This window comes from Octodon degus, unplaced genomic scaffold, assembly GCF_000260255.1.
Source record: "Octodon degus isolate 3935 unplaced genomic scaffold, OctDeg1.0 scaffold00191, whole genome shotgun sequence".
Taxonomy (NCBI): domain Eukaryota; kingdom Metazoa; phylum Chordata; class Mammalia; order Rodentia; family Octodontidae; genus Octodon; species Octodon degus.
Window position 1 is genome coordinate 172,880 of NW_004524767.1, and position 23,012 is coordinate 195,891.

The following is a 23,012-nucleotide window of genomic DNA, read 5'->3' on the forward strand; positions in this document are numbered from 1 at the left end:
AAAGTCCTTTTATGTCATTTGCAGTCAACTCTTTTTTCATTGACATACATCAATCTTATGTTGTTCATCTTTGTGTCATCTCATAGCTGGTGAATTATTATTTCCTGGTCCTTTTTACTTTTAAGACATCTTTCCTGGTCATTAGCTGCAATCATATCTTCAAAGGTATTGTTTATTCAAGGTTTTTTTGTCATTTTTCTATGTTCTTCTATTTTTTTTAATCAGTGTCTTCTTTAGATATGCTCATCAGTTTTTTCATTATGGATATCATTTCTTTTCTTACCTGAGAGATTATTTCTGATCTGATTTCTTCTATACCCATCTGGAGTTGTTTCTTTACTTCAGTTCCAATCATTTCAAAGATTTCATATGTGTGACTTCCAATTTCTTTTGTGCTGATGTCTCCTGGACTTGTACTGCATGGACTAGGAGCCTGAGATTGCATTTTGCTCTTTTGTCATGTTACTTTCTGTTTCAGAAAAAAACTTTTGATTTCTGTGGTAATTTTTGTGAAATTTTGATATTAGGTAGCTAAATCATTGGTGTCAAGACCAATCTAGGAAGAGTCTGTTCTTCAGGGATACCTTCTATGTGTTGGAGATTCTTTGTTTGTGTCTGTCCCAAGATCCTGCCTTCCTAATTAATTGAGAGTTGGATGTTGGTGTTCATTTGGCACTGTCCTTTGTCTTTAGGTATAGGGCTCTGGTGAGGTTATTATCCCAATATTGTTACCCAAGAGAGAAAAAGTGGGTGAAACAAATGTGATATCCCAGCTACAGTAGTACAGTTAGTAATAATAATAACATCAAGCAAAATTTAGAAATTGACAAACTTTGGTTAACTATTGGTTTTATACTTTAGACCATAGGAGAGAAGTCCATAATTATATAACAAAACAAATCATAAAGTGGGAGTTTGTATGCCAAATATTACCCCTCATTAGAGTGGATTTATCATATTTACCACATGGAACTCACAGTTTGCCACAGGTTGCTTCAGATGTTCCACATGGAACTACAGAACTTAATGTTGGCCCTTCTGGATTTTGGACTTGCTTTGGTCCCTGGTCCCAATGCTTGGTATCTTGCTTTGTGTACCTTTTGAAATGGTAATGTTTGTCTTCTGCCATTGAATGTTGGAAGTGTTCATTTGTACAGGAGCTCATAGCTAAGAGTTTGTCTTTGATCTTGGGAGAGACTTGGGACTTGGACTTTTCAGCAGTGGTGAAACTGTTGGACTTTGGCAGTTCTTGGAAATGGACTAAAATGTCTTTTTCATAAAGAGATGTACTTGAGTCTTTGGGGTTCCAGGGGTGGAATGTTATGGTTTGTGTCTAGGTGTCCCTCCAAAGCCTCATGTGGTATGGACCGCTTTTGGAGTTTGTGATTGATTATTGTGGGTGTGGTTGCTACACCTGCCCTGAGGCAGGCAATTTGCATTACAATGTAGGGAGGGGAAAGAGGCTAGCTAAGCTGCCTGGTCTGCTGCCACTTTGTTTGCTCTTGCTCTTTGCCACCACTGCCATGAAAGGTTGCTCTCTGCTATGTGCCACCCTGCCTTGGAGTCAGCTGAGTATAGAATGAACCCTCCACTGACTGAGCTAAATAAATTTTTCCTTCCTTCATTTTGTTGGGTATTTGTTCCAGCAATGAGAGAAGAGTAACAGACAGATCAGGCCAATTGCCAGGTTCCAGGTGGTGCTTCACTTCATGTGGTGTGATAGACCAAACACCTAGATTCCTCTGATAAAGCTAGTTTCCCAGAGCTCAGAGAAACTCTTCACCATTTCCCACTGTATAGCTGGGTTCCTCTGGCTGAGGAAGTTCCCCAGATTTACGAGGTCCTCTGTACTGGTCCCCACTAGAAAATGGGTCAGGTACCTGGGATACTCTGGCTGAACTCAAGTGATTTTTTTTAACCTACATGTAACACTCTCCTCTGCATAAGCATGCACTCCTTTTATTTCCTCAGTATTTTAGTATGGGAATTTCTAAGTGTGTACAAATATAATGGGAATAATATAATGAACAGTAAAATATCCATTGTGCTGCTTCAACAATTAACTATGGAAAATCTTATTTTATATCTTGTTTTGTAGTAAGGAAAAAGGGTTTATTTTAGTTAAAATAAGTTAAGATTTATGTGCTTGTTTCACATTTTCTCTTACCCATAGAGTGTTCCTTAAAGAAAATCAGTAAGTTTGGGAAAGTAATTCCCCAGTTGTAGTCCTCTCAATTGTCCAAGATCACTGTCACATTGTGCCTAATATATTTCTTTGACAGTTTGGTTTATTCAATTTTTTTTCTACTTCTCAAAAATGTCTACTGCAATACCCCCTACTCCCTGATATCAAGGCAAAAAAGTATGTTACTTTATGGGTTTATGTGTATGAAATAAATAACTTATTGAAAGTACATAGATATTTTGAAATATTTTTATTTTTAGATTGTTGTTTTTAGCTTTACCTACATTTAATAAAAATATTGTTTTGAATTACTTACTGTTGAATAACCTTGAGAAGCATAAAGATGGGCCATGTTGATCTCCTGGCTTTTTGTCTTTGAGGCAACCTGATGAAGACCCTTGTGAGCACAAGATCCCCAGGTTAAGAGGAATAGCCTAGAATTTTCTCCCCATTTAAGACTGACTCCAGCCCTTTGATTTGGTTTTCTTGGCTTTGGTTTTCTCCGCTCTTTGAGGACTTTGTCTTAAATGCAGTCCTTGCGTGTTTCTTACTGTAGACCTCCTCAGGTATTATGCTCTACTCTACAAGTGACTTGCATTTGTCAGCACTATAGAAACTTGTCCTGACCTGGCTCTGGCCCAGACCCAAAAGTGAGTTGGATCTATAACCCATAAATGCTAATGTATTCATTTATTTAGTGAATTGTGTGCCAGCTGTGTTTCTGGCACTTAGCTAGGCCTTAGGGACACTATGATGAAAAAAGGACAGAATCACTCTCTTTATGGGGACTATATTACAGGAAGGACATAAACAAAATGCTAAGGGCATTATATAATAGGGCAGTGGCTATCCTGTGCAGAGTAGTATATGTTAATGATGTTACAAACAGGGTTCCTAAGTGGATCACTAAAGTCTTCCAAGAATCTGGAAAGGAAGCTACTTTCCTACATCTGAATTAAAAATTTTGTCTTATTTGATTTTGAAGTATGATTTCTTAGAAATAAAAGGATAGCCAAGAATGGCTAGTATGGTAGCTACTTACACTAAAATATCTAAGAGACGCTAAAGAGTTTATTTACTTGAAGGTGTGGATTAGAAAATAAATGTGTGCCTTTCACAGAGCTGTAGTGGCCTTCTAGGTAGAAACCACTGTTTCTTCTTCCAGTTCCCTTGGCCCTTGTCTCTACACCACATGTGGAATATCCCTATTGCTATTGCTCCTGTGAAAAAATTAATCACTTTGCTCTCTTCCCTCAGGCCTCTATATAGTAGCTACCCTTCACAGACATCTTTCAAAATTCTATGGTTTATTCTATTTTATTTTATTTTCAGGTTCAACCACTTATTTTTTTATTATTATTATTAGAACACTATGTTAGTCTTCAGAAAGTTTAGTTTTATTTTACATTTCTTATTTTCAATTAGAGAATGAGGTAGTAGTAGTAAAAGCATTTATCCTGAAAGGTAAAGTGTGAAGTGCACTTCCTGTTGAATAATTCAGATGCTCCTCACCATTGGTGAATTCCTCTAGGGTGGAGATAGTGGACTTATGGTTAATCAGGGCTGGGTCTTGGACAGGAATTGGACAGCAGATGAGGAGAAGCATGTGCTCACCTTCACCATACCTTCCTGGGGTTCTATAGTCCTGGACTTGAACCTATTAAAACTGAAGAGTTTATTTGGTTTGAATATTTTTCTTTTCCAACTTTCAAACATGCGTGTGTGTGTTGTGGGGGGAGTGTATTGGGCTCTAGGCAACTCTTAAGTCTTTTCAGATGATGAATACATAACATGTCCATTGCAACACCTCTTTGGAGTTATATTTTGAATAATTTCTATCTCTTATATCCAGATATTCCCCACATTGGGTTGGTCTCACTATCACTTGAATATTTCATAATAATTTTATTAGCTCAGACAAAGCAAGAGCCATTATGAGTAGGAGAAGAACTTTAGGAAGTGTGAGCAGTAGAATAAGGCCCACGAGGCAGAACCAAGTTTGAGAATTTAAAAGCAGACAAAAGGATCATGTAGTAAAGTGGAGTGAGAGGTATTAATTGAAGATGAACTGGTCAAATAAGTTTGGGTTAATATACTTGATCTTTGCCTAAAGGCAGAGAAGCTATATTTTGGGGCTAATACCAGATATATTTAATGACAACATAAATGATGAATTATTATGGTAAAAATATCTTCAGAACAAGATTATATGATGTAGAGTAAGATTTTTTGATTGTTCTTAATTGGAGTAAGTAAACTATTTCTATGATGAACTTCAAAAAGATACTAAAAGTTGAAACCAGACCATCTCCCATCCTCTAAGAGCAAGCACACTATGCTTGGAACTTGATTATGTTAGAGTGCCCAACATCTAGCTCCCAGTAAACATAGAGGAGCAGTGCAGCTCAGCAAACTCCTGGGTGGCAGTGTTTACAGAGAAAGGTCACTGTTGTAGTCAGAGTTTACAGAGGAATAGATTTAATATAGGACACATAATTTATAAGGTTATTTTATAATATTCACCTGGAGTAAAATGCGAAAGAGTACAGGAAATCTGTGTATACCCAAAGAGATCCCAGAATCCAGCTGAGGGCCTGGATGGATCCCATGACAGTGCCTGCATGTGTCCAATTGACGACCTAAAACTCAGCAGTGTTTGCCACAAGTCCAGCTGAAGGCTTAAAGCCAATAACAATGGCCATTGAAAGTCTTTTTCAAGGATCCATACTGGAAAGGCCCAAAGATCAGTTTTAGAAGCTAGAAAGTCTGCCACAGGATGAAAGATCTGTGTAAGGTGGCTAAGGGGTTTGCACTGGAGGCAGGAAGTGACACTCAAAGTAAGAACCCGCACTCCCCTGAAAAGAACCACATCCATCCTTAGCAACAGTGAGGTCCTGAGCTCCTCCAAAGAAAGCTGATTTTATATCAGGAAAGCCAATGTGATAATCTTCCAAGAAGAACCAACAACACAGAATCTTACCCTCCAGGTCTCTTTTATGCTGTTGGCAACAGTCCTCAGATGGGTTTTTCACACTCAGAACCATGCTGTTTCAGTTGAGCTCTGTGTTACAAGTTGACCATCAGTGATCAGTCCACCATAGTTACTCTTTTTTCTAAAGAAAATTTTTTATTCCTCCTGAGGTCAAATTATGGGATGGCACTGGGAAATCATAAGGATTATAAATGTGTGTATCTTCAAGAAGGGTTATTTGTAACCTATTCTTTAACTGGCTCAGTGATAATCTACTGGAGACTAGAGCAGTGCAATAGAGCCGTGTAGTATCTTCCTGGGGGAGTTGGGCATTTTTTGCCTTCAGTGGAGGAGCCATTCATGAATCAAAGAGAGCTGCACACCTTTCATCTTAAGATTTCTAGAGTGCAGGAGTTTGTTGGAGTAGCTCATGCTAACAGGAAAAAGGAACTGTGGTCTAGAGTTTGCTCCTGGGAGGGAATAAATCTCCCCCTGCTGTATTCCAGTGTTCTTTGGCTCTTGGAGGGCCAAGAAGATTATCTCAGTGATTACTGAGCTGTGTTTGATTACTTCAAACTGGTAAGAAAAGGGGCTGGATATTGATGGGACAATCCAATTGGAGGAGTTAGGTACATGGATTGGTATCAAGGTCCAAGTAACTATCTTTTATTTTCCCCTGAAGAGTACTCAGTGAGTGAGGTGGCCAGGATAATGATGAACACACTATCCATAGAACAAGCACACCATCATCGTGAGTTCTCAACATCAGCATAGGTCATATACTCAGACACGTAACTGATTATATGAGCTATTTTCCTCCTTTTGTACCCTACTCTTAACCTAAAACTGAGAGTATAGCAGTAGAGGGGATGGGAGGAATGTCTCACAACTAAAACTCATTCCAATCTGTCTGTAACAAATAACCACCATCAGAATTTATATTGAGAGAAAAAAAAGGGATTGTATTTTTGTCAGCTTTGCAATGGACGTTTTAAATTGGACAGATGAGGGCCAGGGTTATAGCTCAGCAGCGCAGTGCCTGCTGGGCAAGTGTGAGGTTGTAAGTTTGATTCTTGGTACAAATACATAATTGGACAGATGAAGTTCTAATAACTGAAATTAATAGAAAGTTACGCTGAATGTCAAATTTCTATAAGGAATGCAAAATGAGATTTGGAAGCTTAAGTGGGAATAGAAAATATAACCATTTTCTGTTTTTTTCTTCAATAGTTAAGAAAAATAATTTACAAATAGTGATTAGTACCTGTAATATTTAATTTTTAATTAAGGTTTAATTTATCCTTAGCTTAGAAATGGTAAATTCAATTAATCTTGAGAAATGTTTATTATAACCCAGGATTTCTTTCTTTTAGATGAAAAATTGCTGAGCCTTACCTACCAAAACTCAAAAACATTTATGCCACAGCACACAGATTGGGACACATTTATCACCCACAAAGTCATAAGAGAAATTCCAGTTAAAGTTGATAGCTTAAACTAGTTTTAAAGTGTTCTATTTAAAAAATGAAACAAAAATTTAGTTTTGGGGGGATCAATTAAAATAAGCACTGCATTTTGAGTTGATATTACAAAGAATAAAAACCAAATTATCATTCTATAATTACTCTATTTTGATCTTTCATTCTGAGCATGCTCTCTTTTCAAAGAATGATAGGTAACTGGTCAAATTCATACTAAACTCTGTATGATTACTTTGCCAGAGTCTTCATAGGTTGCAATGCCAGCCAACTACTCTAAACTGTCTTCTGTTACATATGTACATTTCACCAGCACTACATTTATCTTCCTTCTAAAGAATTACGTAGGCTTGTTTTAAATATTTTCATCTTCAGTAATAAACCATGGAATTTGCTAAGAGTGGAAATACTTTGGTTAATAATCAAATGGTATGGCCAGAGGATAAGTAGTTTTAAATATGAATACGTCCTCACCAGCCCAAAATAAAACTATTTCTTTCTTAATAGAAAAGCTAGTCCTTAAAGGGGACTCATTCAATAAAGATTGGGATTCCAAATCACAATGAAAGGAACTTCATCATTATTGTTTTTACTCACTAAAATTGGCATCTGATGCAATAACATTTGCAGAATGCAGTATTATAGTGATACTAAGATTAACCATTAGAGATTGCTGAGCTCTTTTCATATTAAATGTTTACATCATAATTATTTATATAAATAATTGATCCAATAACATAAAAATAGAGACCAACATTCTATAAATTCAATATTCAGAGATAAAAGTGTTAACCCTACTTTCCATTGTTTTCTGCAATTAAGTCCTTGTCCACAAGGAAATCTGCTGGCAGTCTAGTCAAATTCTGGCATTTTCCCAAGCTACTGTATGAAGAGAATGCTACAGGCCGTCACTAGACAGCCTACTACAACATGACTTTGTTTACCAAATCTGGCACACTACCAAAATATTCCCGAGTCTCGTTTTATTTTTGTCTAGGAGGCTGGGTGCCAGCAAACAGAGATAAGCACAAGTCTGCGGAAGTAGCAAAAGTACACTAAACAGACTGAAAATTGAAAACAGCAGACAGGGTGAGGCCAGTGTTGGCTGAGGACAAAGCAGTGTGCACAGTCTGCCATCCTTCTTTCCCTATTTTTCTATAACACTCTCATCAAGATACCCTACACAAGTAACAACAACAAAAAACCCTCCCAACCACACCAAATCTGCTAAGGTGGCAAAAAGCATCAATTTAAAATCACAATTTCATAGGATTTTATTTTTTATTTTTATTTTATTTTTTATTTTTTAGTACAGGGTCTGCAGGGTCTCACTACACAGATCAGTCTCATAGTGATCCTCCTGTTTTCAGCCTCCCAAGTGCTGGGATTGCAGCATGCCCAATCTTAATTGCAGGTCTCAGTGTGCCCCGGGGGGGGGGGGCGCGAGGCCAGCATGGCAGGCTGGGGATCGATCCCCCAGCTCCTTAGTTCACTTAAGCAGATGCTTTAATCCATTGAGCTATTTGACCAGCCATAGGATTTTACTTTAATTATAAAACTTCATCTACTTTCTCAGTTTTGACAAACTAGATTTCTTTCAAGCACATTTTTGATTTAACCAAATAAACTGATCTTCTCTCAGTTGGCAACATATAACTTGAATCCTGAGAATTTTTCCTTGTATAAGAACTCTTATTATTTCTCTAACTTATTCTGTCCCTGGAAAGTTATTCTGATAGAACAAATATTGTTGGAAATTCATCTAAGAAACATTGTATTCCAGCCTTACTTATCTTGACTTGTACCTTTGCGTCAAGCAAGACCAGGAGAAGTGTACACATAAAAATATCTCCTTTATAAAGTTGTCAGCAACTTCAAATTCAGTCATGCTTGCCAGTGATTTTGAATTTATTATAAGAAATAATTACATAAATCCCTTTATGCTTTTTAGTAAAAGTATTGCTAATAGCACTTTTGCATTTGTTACTCTTATATAAGAAATTCCTTCATCAACTTAGTAGCAGAAAAAATATTTTCTTAATGTCTTCCTTTTTGCCAGTGAAAGTTGTATAAGTTATGTCAGAAAGTTCAAAACCAAATTTATATCTTTACTAGAGCAACTGTCTTAAAGAAGATGTAGAACACATTTGGACTTTTACTTTTTCTTGAATGTGATCATTAATTTATTAACTTTTTGTATACTTTGGAAGTGTCTATGGTAGAGAGAACAGTAAGGATAAATAAATTTAGGTCATGTCCTAGGAAGAGTCTGTTCATGAGACTGCCAGCTAATTCTCCAATATGAAATTGGTTAATCTTAGGAGTGTTCATTAGATCAGTTGCAAAAATCTGAAAATTAAAATGGCTCCAAAAGTTTTATGTTGGGGACAGGGTGGTAGCTTGGTGGCATAGGCACCTGCCTAGCAAACATAAGGTCCTGAGTTCAATCCCTGGTATCCCCCAAAACAAAAGTTTTGTGTTCATTCAATCACTGATTTAATAATGTTAGCCCATATTGTATTTCCCCATACTCTAAAAACTAAACGGATTGCTTTAGCATCATTATTGTTAGTTAAATCTAAAAACCTTTTGTCTGGTTTTTATTCCATGTATCGTCATTTTTTGTTAAGCTTAATGACTTTCAGAAACCTGAATAAAGAACATCAATGTAGAAAAGAGACATATTTATTATTATATTTTAATATATTTGAAGTGATATGCACTTCTCTAAATACTCTTAATTTCTGTTTTTCTAGAAGAAATATCCTATTCTTACAGGATTCTTAAAGCAGTTAAAGAAAACAGTCCCATTTTCTGCATCCATATTACTAGCTATACATAAATCTATGTATCTAAGAGTTTAGGGATCTATCAAAAATTTATTTACTTCAGAATCTTTATTTTGTGAAAGAAAAACCAAAAAGCCATGTGCTTTGTTAAAATAAGTAAAAATAATGAGTCTTATTACAAAGTTACCCTGAAGAGGAACCTGTTTGTCATTAACAGCAAGATAATAATTAGCATTTTAATAGGATATAAATATCAATACAATGTAGTATTAAGCCATCTTAAACTTGACATTTTCAAACATTTTATTTTTAAAGAATGTATAGAAGCAACTTAATTTCAAAATCCTCAAATTTTGTTAATAAAATTATGTTAATTGTATGTTAATATTGCCTCTATTTCTGACTAAATTGCACTTCCCAAATGAGTAGATAGAAATCTTACACTTTATAGTGAATGATTTTAAGTAAACAATTATGCACACAATCCCTCAGGATTGATTATATCTCTTTAGTCTCAATTATAGTCTGGAGTTTAGTCACTGTTAAGAATAATTCCAATTAATTGCAATTCATAATTCCAAATGTGGCAGCTTAACCCCATACTTTATTATGAATTTCAATTTCTGTACATATTCAAGTAACCCAGAAGCTAAATGAATAGGTAGTGGAACTAAACAGGATTTATTTTTTTTTCTTTATGGTGATATTTTTAGGACTGATCATATACATACTCTTTCCTTTCTATATGTATTTTAAAACTCATTTATACTAGTAACAAAATTCCTGTCTGAAGAATTCACGTCTTACTAAAGTGAAACAAATAAAAATTTTAGTATAGTGGTAAATGTTATACCATAAAAACATATACTAGCAGCACTTAATCTAGTTTATGGGGATTAGAAAAGGCAATTTAAAGATTATGTTTGATACAACACAGATGTTTGCAAGTATGTGAAAATGTTTTTAAAGTTATATATCATTTACTTTCTGTAAATAAAATGAGCTAGATGATAAATCTGATATACTAGTATTTGTAAATGACTTTTTATGAGAATGATACCATTCAGTTTTAAGAAGCTAATACTTTTCTAGTCTCTATTGTATTTTCAAAAGCTTACTTATACTTAATACCAAAGAAAAACTTTTGGTTTTTGTTCATAAACTCTTTGCCTACCCCTATGTCTTCAAGAGTTCCTCCTACTTTCTCTTCCAGGAGATTTAGTGTTTCTATTTTAATGTTTAGATCTTTAATCCATTTTGACTTTAGCTTAGTACATGGTGAGACCTGGGTCAAGTTTTAGTTTTTGGCATATAGAGAGCCAGTTTTTCCAGCACCATTTGTTAAAGAGGCTATCTTTCTTCCAGTGAGTATGTTTGGCCCCTTTGTCAAAGATAAGGTGGCTGTGTGTTCATAGGGGCTTCAGCATCTTCTAATTATTCCATTGATCCTCAGGTCTATTCTGTTGCCAGTACCATGCTGATTTTATCACAGTAACCTTGTAGCATAATTTCAAGTCAGGAATTGTAATGCCTCCTGCCTTGTCTTTATTGCCCATGATTGCCTTTGCTATTCTAGGTCTTCTCTGGTTCCAGATAAATTTTAAGAATGATTTCTCTACCTCTGTGAGGTATGTTGATGGTAGTCTGATAGAGATTGCGTTAAATCTGTACAGCAATTTTGAGAGTATGGCCATCTTCACAATGTTGGTTCTTCCTATCCAGGAGCATGGGATATCTTTCCATTTTCTGAAATCCTCTAGGATCTCTTTTTTAGAGTACCGTAATTTTCCTTGAAAAGATCTTTGACTTCCTTAGTTAGATTAATTCCATGGTATTTCATTTTCCTCGGTGTTATTGTAAAAGGTATTGTTTCTATAATTTCCCTCTCAGTGTGTTTGTTATCTGTGTAGAGGAATGCTATTGACTTTTGGGTATTGACTTTGTATCCTGATTTTTTACTGAATTTCTGTGTTAATTCTAATAGCTTCTTGGTGGAGTTTTTTGGGTCTTTCAAGTAAAGTATCATGTCATCTGCAAATAAAGATAATTTAACTTCTTCTTTACCTATTCTTATTCCTTTTATTTCTTTCTCTTGTCTAATGGTTCTAGCTAATGATTCCACAACTATATTGAATAGGAGTGGCCTCAAATGAATGTGTTAGGGCATTATTAAGAGCAAGAAACCCTTGCATAGTCGCACAGTGTCTGTTCCCAATCTCTAAGTGTCCATTCCAGAACTTCTTAAACTGCAGACTATATTGAAATCATGGGTATGTGTCATGTAACACAAGTTGCTGGCTCTACACCTTGGCATTTCCAACATAGAGTCTGGGTCCAGAACATAGCATCTGAGTTTCTAAGATTCCCAGAACATACTGAAGCTGCTGGCCTAGGGGTTATGAGAACCTCTGATCCTTCAATCAAATAGCACCAAAGGAGGGAAACAGAAAGTTATCAAATCTATGAAGTTTCTCTTGTTGGACTGTGTGATGTGTCTCAGCTTCTGTAATAAATAAATAAATAATAATGCTGAAAAAAAAAAAACCTTTTGGTTATATACGCATGACATAGTAGAAAATGTGTCAGATTAGTTTTATTGGTGTTAGTCTTCAGGTGACGGTTCATTATGTGATCTTGACTAAGCCACTTCACTTAATTAAACCTTAGTTTATTCCCTGGAAATAGGAGATGAGTGAGTGACTCTGAAAATTCTATCTAGTTTTAAGCACCTGGCCCTTCTAAAAATTCTGCCCTACACTATTTTTTAAGAATAGTTTTTAAGTTCTACTCCTAGAAAGTATCTACAAGTTATTTTTGCTCTTGGTCCCTATAAAATTTGTCTTTGTTCTACTAGACACACAAACTCTCTCCTGTCCTAGCCATGACTTGTCGGGCTGGTTCTGCTTGGATCATTGGTGACTTCTTTCTTCACCTCGATCTAGCCTGCAGAGTCACCGATGGAGCTGAGGGAGCCACTTCACTGCATACTCCGATCTCCACAGGGCTCTTCCTTGCTGGTCAGCAATGTATCCGTAAGTTCCCTTCTCCTTTCTGCCAGATCACTTGTTTACAGGGGCATAAACTACACCAAGAAACGTATAGACTTTCAATTTATGTATCTACTGTATAACATAGAAAAATAGTTTTGAGATATTTCACATTGTGTGAAGAAATAGACTACAGTTCTATGTTGCTGTTTCCTCCTCTCTTCTGTCTTGTTCACCCCAGTTTTTTCTCGGGGCAGGGGGTGAGTTTACAGTGAGAGAAGGTACAGAACATGGTGTTGTGGCAGCTGCCTTTTAGTTTGTTTCAAGAATAGTAGAGTATGTTTTTAATGTGGATTATATCTAATAAAATATTTCAGATGGCATATATGACAAAAATATAAATTTGGAACCATGCAATTAAAAATTATACTTGTCTGTTGGAGAATAGTTTAAAATGTAAAATTACAAATATTTTCAAAAAATAAGAAATAATTCAAAAGAATAGTACAGTACAGCTAAGTATCATAGTCAGATTTTACAAATAAACCAAGTGAAATGACTAGCCACAAAATAACTTCTGTACTAACAGGGTTTTAGTGTTAATTTGGATTCAGAATAACTTTATCTTCAGATTGAAATTTATATTCTTTGACATATTGGTATATTATTCTTTATGAATTTATACTTTGAGAGAAAAGTGTTTCAAAAATATAAAAGTCCTAGTAGGAAAAATAGGTTCTGTCACTGACAGAAGTTTAACATGCTTTTCAATAGAAGTTCGATACTGGCCCATGATATTGCAAAGTTAGATTTCTCAAGGCTCCCTGCCCTTTGTAATATTTCTCTATGGTTTATAATCATTTTGTGTTCTAATTTCTTGTTCCTCATTATTCTTAAGACTATTACTATAGAAGTTAGTCCTGGTCTGTGTTAGATTTGAGGGACTCTATGTATTTGGAGATGAATAAAGGAAATATTCAAAAACAAAATGCCCACATTGGAGTCAATGAGTCCTTATTAAAAATAGAGAGGTCCAGCTTGCATCCCAGAATGCCCAATACCTCTCTGGATGAGACATGGCAATCTTGCTTAAACACTTATGCAAGTAATTCACTCTAAAGTTTGAGAACATCAGACCGTGGTGTGGGTATAAAAAAACACAGGACTTGTAAGAGAGTAATGCATGAATGAAATTGTTCCAGCTCTAAAAGAAGTCACCCTTTGTTTTCTTTAAATTGGAATAATTATATACTAATGAGAGGAGCTCTCTCCTTAGTCACCTGACCCTCCAGGGAAGAAAAGTATCACTTACGCCACACAGTGGTGATTAAGGCAGTGAGGGTACTCTGAAGGTATAGAAACTAAAGGGAGGACACATTATTTCAGTGGTCTGTGTCAAACAGGGAGTCTGTTCCAATTTATTTCTTAAAAATTATTTTTGTTTACAGAAAATAATTTCAGTGTAAAAAGTTGTAACAGTGTTATCCCTTAAAATGAGTATTTAGTGATCTTGGATCCTCCCCTGAGGAAAGGGTGGCCACATGATTGTGCTACATATATTTAATACATACTCATTTCTCTTTCTACCATGGTCAGCCCTCATCCATGCAACAACTCCAAATGAGTTCTTGCTGTGTAGTAGGCCCTGTGGAGACTCACATCATGTCAAATTTTATAAAGTGTTATTTTGTTGGAAGTTTGGTGATGATTTCAGAAGGGTTTATCACTCCTTCTAAAAGATAAAGTAACTATGGCTCAGATTGTCCAAGCTTATCAAATGTTGGTACCAGAATCTGAACCTGACTTGTGTGGTTTTAAAACCTTTATCCTGTGAGAGGTAGAACTGGAGTCTTCTTTGGAAAGTTTACACTATAAAAGCATTAGAAAACAAACACATGTATGCACACCAAGAAAATAAACAGTATAGAGATAGATATGAAACTGAACACATAGTTACTGGTGGGAAAAGGCAGGCATACAATTTTCCTTTATTTGTGAGTTTTTAAAACATTGTAAAGACTACTGAGTGCCTTACTTAATTTTCTAAAAACCATCTTTGTTGAGCATGTGGCCTAACTTCTGTACTGTGTCAAAAGTAACCTGTGATTGACAGTGTAACACTTCGATTACATCATCCCTGTTCTGTAAAGAAAGATTACAACATTTGATATATTGCAGAAGTTGAGTTTATCCTAATGTAACATTTCATGGAGCTAATTGGTCAGGTGTAGCTGTAACAAATAGACTTTGTTATTCTGCTATTTTGCTATTCTGCTAGGCTGCTTCGTCTCAAAATATGTCATTGCTTCAAAATAAAAAGAATAAGTAGATACATGGAGGAGAAATAGCAAGTTTCAGGCCTTCAAGTCAGCACTGAGGTTCATAAGCATGTCTGATGGATTCACATGCTCGAGAACTGGACGAGCTGAGTAGCTGAGTAGCTGTGATGCAGCTCTTCTGAGATGCTCCATGAAAATGGGTGTCCTGCCTTGTTTTGTCATGCTCTGTCAAACTTAAGGTTTCATGGAACTTCACAAATAAATTTCCCAAGAACACTCCCTTGGGTCTTTTCTTTTTGAAGATATGGAAGAGATTTTAAAGATTTTTGTAGATTCAGGCACTATCAGGAGACCTGAGATCAGTGGATTAGAGTGTGGGAAGGATGTAGGGATTGAGAAACACAAACAGACCTCGAAGTGACACCATGTACGTCCCTCTGCACCAATCTTTTTCCAGTAGTACACAATATGTGGCTTATGTGGGTGGGTGCTTTCTGAAATGTTTAGAATACTAATTTTGAGATGACAGAACTAGTATTAGGAGAACCTAAAATACCTGCAGACATAATTAAATTCTAATTGCAACCTTTTATCTGAAGGTGGCAGATAATGTCTTTTTTGAAACTATAAAAGCAAACTCAAAAGGATTTAGCACTTTGTTTAAAGTTGTCTGTGAGTCAGTGTAGACAAAAATAGTAATTGCAACCATTTGTTTCAAGGATACTATGTGCCACCTATCATCCTAAAACATCATGTATGTTTAATCTTTAGAACAGCCTCTGTTTATATTATTATACCCATTCTACAGATGAGGAAACACTTAGGTACCATTTTTGCCCAGGGGCAATACATGCAGAACTAGGAATTAGCCCAAGTCTTTCTGACTCCAAAGACTGTTCTTAATGATAGTGCTGTACCTTCACACTATCTCCTTGGTTTATACAGGTGGTTATTTTACTGCTCTGGTTCAATTGTGTTGATGCGTCAAAGTCTATAAATTTTATATTTTCAAGGAATTATATTATTTAGTGAATAATCTTTGAAGTCAATCTTTAACAATAATAGACAGGAAGGACTTCTATCTACTCTCCACAAAGTAAGGGAATAAAACTCTCTAAGATTAGATAATTTGCATGTGACAGGAATGAGTGAGTCAATAATAGAGATAGAATCTTTCTTCCCAGAACACCTGTACAGTGAGTCCACGATAGTCAAATAGATAATTAAGCTAATACAGATGACTACATGCTCTGAGAAGTGTTGTTATCATTATTACTAACACCACTCTACTTGTATAAAATATATGGCCATTTTTAATTGAGAAAAAGTATATTTATCATTTACAGCATGTTGTTGGGCTAATAGAATGGCAAAATTGAGCTAATTACCACATACATCACCTCATGCTGATTTTTTTAGTGCTGAGAACACTTAAAATCTGTTATTTCTTTTAAAGAATATGCTACATGGTTAACCATGTTGCACACTAGACCTCTTGGACATACTCCTGTTGACTAGCTGAAATTCTGTATTTTAACATCAGTTTTTGTGCCCTGAAACCCTGTCTGGGCACATGTAATGAAATTCAGAGAGCATATACAGCAGCAATAAGAACATTCCCTGATTTTTGTGCATATAACAAACACACAGCATGCTTACAATACAGGTTTCTTTCTTTGGTACTTATCAGCAACTCTGAGGATATACTTTTAATGTAACCATGCCTTTTGTTACATAGAAGGAAAGCCAAGGTTATAGAGGCCGAGCCTTCCCTCTGTGGTTGGTGATGGGCAAAGCCTGAGTGCTTGACTGTACAGCTTTTTACTCTCTAGTCCTCCCTCCTGGTTCTGTCATGTCATGATCTCTGAAATTGGAAGCACTCCTTGGTTAAACAGAACTAACTCTCCTTGGTATTCAAATAATTACCTTGATAGTGGTGTCTCATCTTTCCTACTGAAAAGAATGCCAAAGATAATAAATGAATATGTCTACGGTCTTTTAAATCAGTTTTTAAAATTATACAGTTCACTAAAGCCATTGTTCAGGACTTGGGCACGTATTGTTGGACTTAACAGCAAAATGAGGTTTGCGCTTCAAGGTGTTCTTAATCCTTGCACTGAACCGTGTATATTATGATTAACAATACACAGCTATCTGACTCAGAGATTCTTATGTGCAGAGTCCAGGATCTCTACAGTTGTTTTTCCAGCTGAATTCCTCTGCTTAGAAGGCCAAGCGCGGACTTCTCTAGTGTGGAGCAGAATTGATAAAGGCAGAGGGACTGTGGCTTCTTTGCTCTGTCGAATCCTTACGGATACATGTGAGACATCTTGAGGGATTTTTTGAACGTGCATCAAACATAAATTAATGAACTAATTTTAAAAATTAGGACTGTGTGGGACAGCTTCCAGCTATCCTGCGCCGGCCGGGACCTACTGGTTCCAGCCCAGGCACAGCGTGGATGAGACCCTCTTCCACCCTCTTGGGACGCCCCCCACCACTCCACAGCACCTCCCCCACCCCGCCCGCCTAGTAGGAATTTCTTCCATGTTCAGGGAATCCCCAGACCCAGTCCTAGCCCAGGCTTGGTGAGTGTGTGGGAGAGGTTCTGGCTATCCTGCGCTGACGGGACCTACTGGTCCCAGCCCAGGGTAGAGTGGGTGAGACCCTCTTCCACCTCCTGGGGACACCCACCACCACTCCGCAGCACCTCCCCTACCCCGCCTGCCCAGTAGGAATTTCTGCCGCATCCCGGGAACCCCCAGATCCAGTCCTAGACCAGGCCCAGTGAGTGTGTGGGAGAGCTTCCGGCTACCCTGTGTTGGCATGACCTACTGGTCCCAGCCCAGGTGCAGTGTGGGTGACACACTCTTTCACCCTCTTGGGACGCCCCCCATCACTCCGTAGTACCCCCTACCCCACCCACAGAGTAGGAATTTCTGTCACATTCTGGGAACCCCAAGATCCAGTCCTAGTCCAGGCCCAGTGAGTGTGTGAGAGAGCTGCCTCTCCCCGCTACTCCACCCTCTCCCCTCCAGACTCAGCTCAGGCCTGACATATATGTTAATTCAGCTGCAATCCCTGCAGAGAGTGTAGGGGACAGAACCACACAGCTAGTCCAGGAGCAGAACATCTTGCCAGAGGGACACAACAGGTTCACCCCCAAGGGCAGCAAAACAGGAAGAAACTGAGCACAGCAGCCAGACCCAAGCCAGGCACAACTGGATAAGTCCCAACTTTGTAGATCTACACCTGAACTTCAGTAGGTGCTAAGGCTATAACTGCAACAAAGCTCTACAACAAAGGTCAGGAGACAGTGCTACACAAAATGACAACGAGAAGGAACAAAATGCAATCTCAGAACCCAAGCCCACCCATTACAAGTGCAGAGGACACTAACACAACAAATTGGGAATCACACAGCTGAAAGCAATGAATCAACAGCTTCTGAAATAAAGAAACAGCTGCAGAAAGGTATAGAGGAACTCAGATTGGAAATGAAAAAAGAAATCCCTGAATTAATAACATCTGCACTAAAGAATCAAATGCAGAAACATATGGACAAAACCCAATGCCCACCCAGAAAAGTGCAGAGGACACTAGCTCAGCTCAAATGTATGAATTAATAGTGTCAATAGTAAATAAGCAGCAGCAGAAATTCATAGAGGAACTCAGAGCGAAATTCTTTTCTACTAGCTCAGCTCAAATGTATGAATTAATAGCATCGATAGTAAATAAGCAGCAGCAGAAAGTTATAGAGGAACTCAGCGGAATTCTTTTCTGAAATGAAAATTAGTTATCGCTGTGAAAGGAAATAATAACAGTAGTGTCTGTTGAGTATTTGATGTGTGTCTAGAAGGCACCAATAGCTCTGTGCTATTTAATTGTAGGAAGAGCCTTTATGAGTTAGGTTTTATCACTATCCTGTTTTTAAGTAGGGGAAATGTTGACGTAAGAAGACTGAGTCAGTTTCTTAGAGTATCCTAGTTAATGAGAGCATATTCAGGACTAAACCAAAGCTGTTTGTTACCAGAGTCCAGGCTTCTTTATTTTTGAAGCAAGTAAATGAAAGTCATTTACAGTCTTATCCTTTGGCTTGCCCCCCTTCATTTTTAAAAATATTATAATAAAACATAATATTAAAAGGAAGTACTTATATACATCAAAAACATTGTATATTTTATGTGTGGCTCAAGACAGTTTCTCCTTTCTCAAAAACCAAACACAAGTAAAAGGTGGCCAGAGGTTGGATGCCCCTTTAGGAAAGCTTGTTATAAGGCAATTCACCCCTGAAAACTTGGTCTCCTGATACATTACTATTACATTTATTATTTGCACTTTAAAATTATTATTATTAATTATTATTGTTTTGTATTTTAGGGAAGGGTCTACTGGGTGTTCAGGGTCTCTCTACTAGATTGGATTTGTAGTGATTCTCCTATTTACAGCCTCTCAATTGCTGGAATTACAGGCATGTGCCACCACGCCCAGTCTCAGTCGCAGTCTCAGTGCATCCGGGGGCGGGGCCAGCATGGCAGGCCTGGGGATCAAACCCTGGCCCGCTTTAATCTGCTGAGCTCTTTGGCCAGCCCTCTATTTTGATTATTAGGTGATTTTAAAAAAACCCTCCCAAATGACAGATTACTTGAGATAGAATTTCATTGTGTTTGCAGTTTGGGGCTAACAAGAAGGCTCACGAAGTACATGAGTACCTAGGCTTCTGTTATCACACTGTCCTGCCAAAATGAACATGTCTTCCCAGTTATGACCTAATAAAAGTGTCTAAGTGCCAACTAATGCACATATAGTCTAACTAGAAAAGGTACATCAGGATTTTAGGCACAAGCAGAAAGATTCCATTGGTCAGAACCTAGTCATATGGTGATTCCTATGGATATAGGACACAATTCTGTGTTCTGGGTAGCCATGTTTCTAATGGGATTTAATTAGTAAGAAAGAACAAATGCAAATACAGTAGTTCCTTGCTATTTCATGGTTTGACTTTTGTGGACTCACTGTTTCACGGGTTTTCAAAAAATACTAATCTAAATTATCGTGTATAAGGGGCCGGGGAGATGGCTCAGTAGACAAGCGCAAGGGCCTGAGTTCAATCCCCAGTTCCGCCAAAAAATAAATAAATAAAAAAATAAAATAAATTATCACGTATTTTTAGCTGTATTGTGGGATTTTGCAATGCAGTGTAGTATACATATGCTGTTAAAATACATAGGTTTATGAGTTTAGAAAATGATTAAGAAAATTAGAAGAGTTTTTAAAGTGTGGGAAAGGTTTATAAAGTCTTAAAATATATATAAATGTTAAAATAAATATAACGGCACTACTTCGCTGATTTTCACTTACTATGGAGGAGTCTGGAGCTTAACTTCCACCATAAGTGGGGGACCACTGTCTAGGCACCTCTGAGTCTCTACAATAGGTGTGATAGAGAGCCCATCATAAAGAACAGGAAGCTGATATATGCTTCTGCAGTTAGATACATTAGCTGACCCATAGCTATCGATTTGGTGGCTGTTACTTTATAGATATAAACTTAAATATTTGATTATTTTGGATAAAATAATACTTCATCTTAATTTTAGGGTATAAATATTCATACAAATCCTCATTTATTCTAATATGAATCTTGGTATATTTCACTGCATGTTATTAAAATGCCAATATATTAAGGTATGAACAATTTTGAGTATAATTATGTTTAGGTGAGTATATAATGAAGAATTTCAACAATCATGTGTTCCATTTGAAAATTTAAACTCTGCACCTATATGTATTGTATCGCTGTAGCAGAATGCCTCCTGCCAGCCAGTGTACTTAAGTTGTTTTAGTTGCCCAGGTATAGTGCCTGTTCCAGTTCTGGTTATTTTTATTTCTTAGAAATGGCAGGTGACTGTGATGCACATTGTAAAAACCAATCCCCAACTGACAAGCCATCCTGCCTCTGTACTTCCTTCTTGCTTATCCTACATAAGCCCTAAGCTTGCTTGTTTTATTTTTATTTAGTTTAGTTTTGATTTTTAACCTTACTTCTAGAAAGTTACCAACATTGGGTCCTGATTTAGTGAAATGTCTGTATGAGAATTACATTACATATATAGTTTTTAGTACTGTTCTCAGTTTAGGCTTTTACTTAATATTTTACTTTCTTTTTGCATTTCTAAATTTAGTACTACACAGACATGTGTAAACACACTAAGCACAAGTAAAATATACATTCGTATGCTTCCCTAAATCAGTCTAGTGCAAGATGAAATATAAATAAAAACATTTATAATAAAAATAATGAGTTTTCTTTCATTTGTATCAGGACCATAAAAAGAAAATATAGTTTTCTAGCAATGAGACTATAACCTTATTATGATTATAACTTCTTTATTGGAACTATTCATAACTATCATTATAGGAAGCACAGACTTTATAATTCAAATTAAGAGCCTAGTTAATGCTATTAGATATTTTAAAGATGTAGTCTGTGTGTCTGTGAATAGGACAGAAATGGTATTTTTAATTTTATAAGGTATACTTTGCTTGTATTTACTCTTTAACATAATAATAAAAACATGATTCGTGCACACATACAAACTTTCATATTTTGTTTCTATGGAAACTTTTATAGCCTCCTAGAAATATGAAGACTGAAGATTTCACCAAGGTCTCCCATTGTTAATGTTCCACAAAGCAGAATTCAGTATTTTTTTAAGTAATCTAAGCCATCATCTACACCATTCTACCGAGACAGCTTATAATAGAGAAGATTCAGAGGCAGAGCAGCCCACAGAGAACACTGTAATCGAGATACATAGTTCATTCTAGTGAGCACTGCCAGAACAAGTTCAGTGGCAGTGGGATTGAAGGCAGACTTCATTGGTATCATGAGGATGAGACTAGAACAGGAAAGAATCACAGTAGCCTCCAATCTCAACCAGCATCAACTTGTAGGCTGTCCCTTAAGCTGATGATCAGTAAGCTATGGCTCAGAGACCAGATCTTGCCCAACAACGTTATGATGGGGCTTTGAGCCAAGAATGTTTTTCTTTGTTTGTTTGTTTATGGAGATGCAGTCCCCCTCTGCAGTTAGCTCTGGCTCACAACTTGATTTGGTGCTTTGAGCAAAACAATGCATGAATACATGTATGTATGTATGTATGTATGTATGTATTTAGACAAGATTAGGGTCAGGGAGGTAGCTCAGTAGAGCCTCAGATCAATCCCTGGTTCTGAAAAAAAAAAAAGTCTCCACGTGTAGTTTGGACTGGCCTTGCACTCACTATATATAGTCTAGGCTGGCCCCAAACTCACTGTGGTTCTCCTACCTCAGCCTTGCAAGTGCTGGGTCTGTAGGCATGGGGCTCTGATTCTCATATTTTTAAACAGTTGAAAATAAATGAGAAGAAAAATAATTTTATGACAAGTGAAAGTTGTATAAGAAATTTAAATTCTAGTCTCTAAATTTAAATGAATTTCTGAAACACAGCCATGTTTATTTAGTTATGCATTGTATACTGCTGCTTTTGTTTTACAGTGGTGCAGGTGAGTAATATGATGGGAAACATGCAACCTGGAAATTTGAAACAGTTGTTATCTGGGCCTTCATACAAAAGGAGGCTGCACACTGGCTTAAGAAGTTGATTATGACTCTTCCTAGCCACTGACTTTTTAGATCTAGTGAATATATTTGTCAGAGGAGCTCAAGACACAAGACCTGAGAGAGTCAGTGCTGCTTGCTCTGAGGGAAAAGGAGCTCACTGTTGTTATCTGGGAGCTCATCCTGAAAGCTTTCCTCCTGAGAACTGTAGGCCTTGACTTATTTTCTAGTGCTTACCATGAGTTATTTTCAGTGCACAACTTTTTCCCCTTGACTTGTTGTTACTATTTTTTTTTTTTTTTTTTTTTTTACCACCACACCAAGAAATGACACCTTTTGGAAGGTTTCATAAAATATACCTGTAATTCAACTGCTATCCACATTGGAAAAAGATATCATAGGAAGTAGTTTGATAATACTGAAATATTAGAATTCAGGAATCTGCTTCAAAGTGAATTTAGGAGACTCTTATGAGTAAGAAAGACTGGGAAATGATGATAAAACAGTTAGAAATAATGATAGAACAGCCCGGTGCGTGAGTGAGACGACCCAGGCCGTGGGATCCTGAACAGACCCAGAGCACAGGCCTGGTGAGTGAGTGAGACGACCCGGGCCACAGGATCCTGAACAGACCCAGAGCGCAGGCCCAGCACGTGTTTATTTGTTGCAGGGGATAATGCATTACACAAGTATCTGGAAATATTTAGGGTTTTTTTTTTT

The 23,012-nt window shown here is 36.9% G+C and overlaps 1 protein-coding gene and 1 pseudogene across 6 annotated transcripts in view; one reads left to right on the plus strand and one right to left on the minus strand.

The window, feature by feature from the left end:
• Window positions 1-23,012, plus strand: part of Tmprss11e (transmembrane serine protease 11E) — a 93,028-nt gene that overhangs the window by 34,505 nt on the left and 35,511 nt on the right. For 4 of the 6 annotated variants that reach the window (XM_023704193.1, XM_023704191.1, XM_023704192.1 and 1 more), the window contains one exon: window positions 12,366-12,455. The exons of the other annotated variants lie outside the window; for them this stretch is intronic. In XM_023704193.1, coding sequence (XP_023559961.1) covers window positions 12,448-12,455 — 8 coding nt within the window. In that variant the 5' untranslated portion in view covers window positions 12,366-12,447. The remainder of the gene's footprint in view (window positions 1-12,365; window positions 12,456-23,012) is intronic. 6 annotated transcript variants of the gene reach the window in all.
• Window positions 7,514-8,522, minus strand: LOC101569171 (annotated as a pseudogene).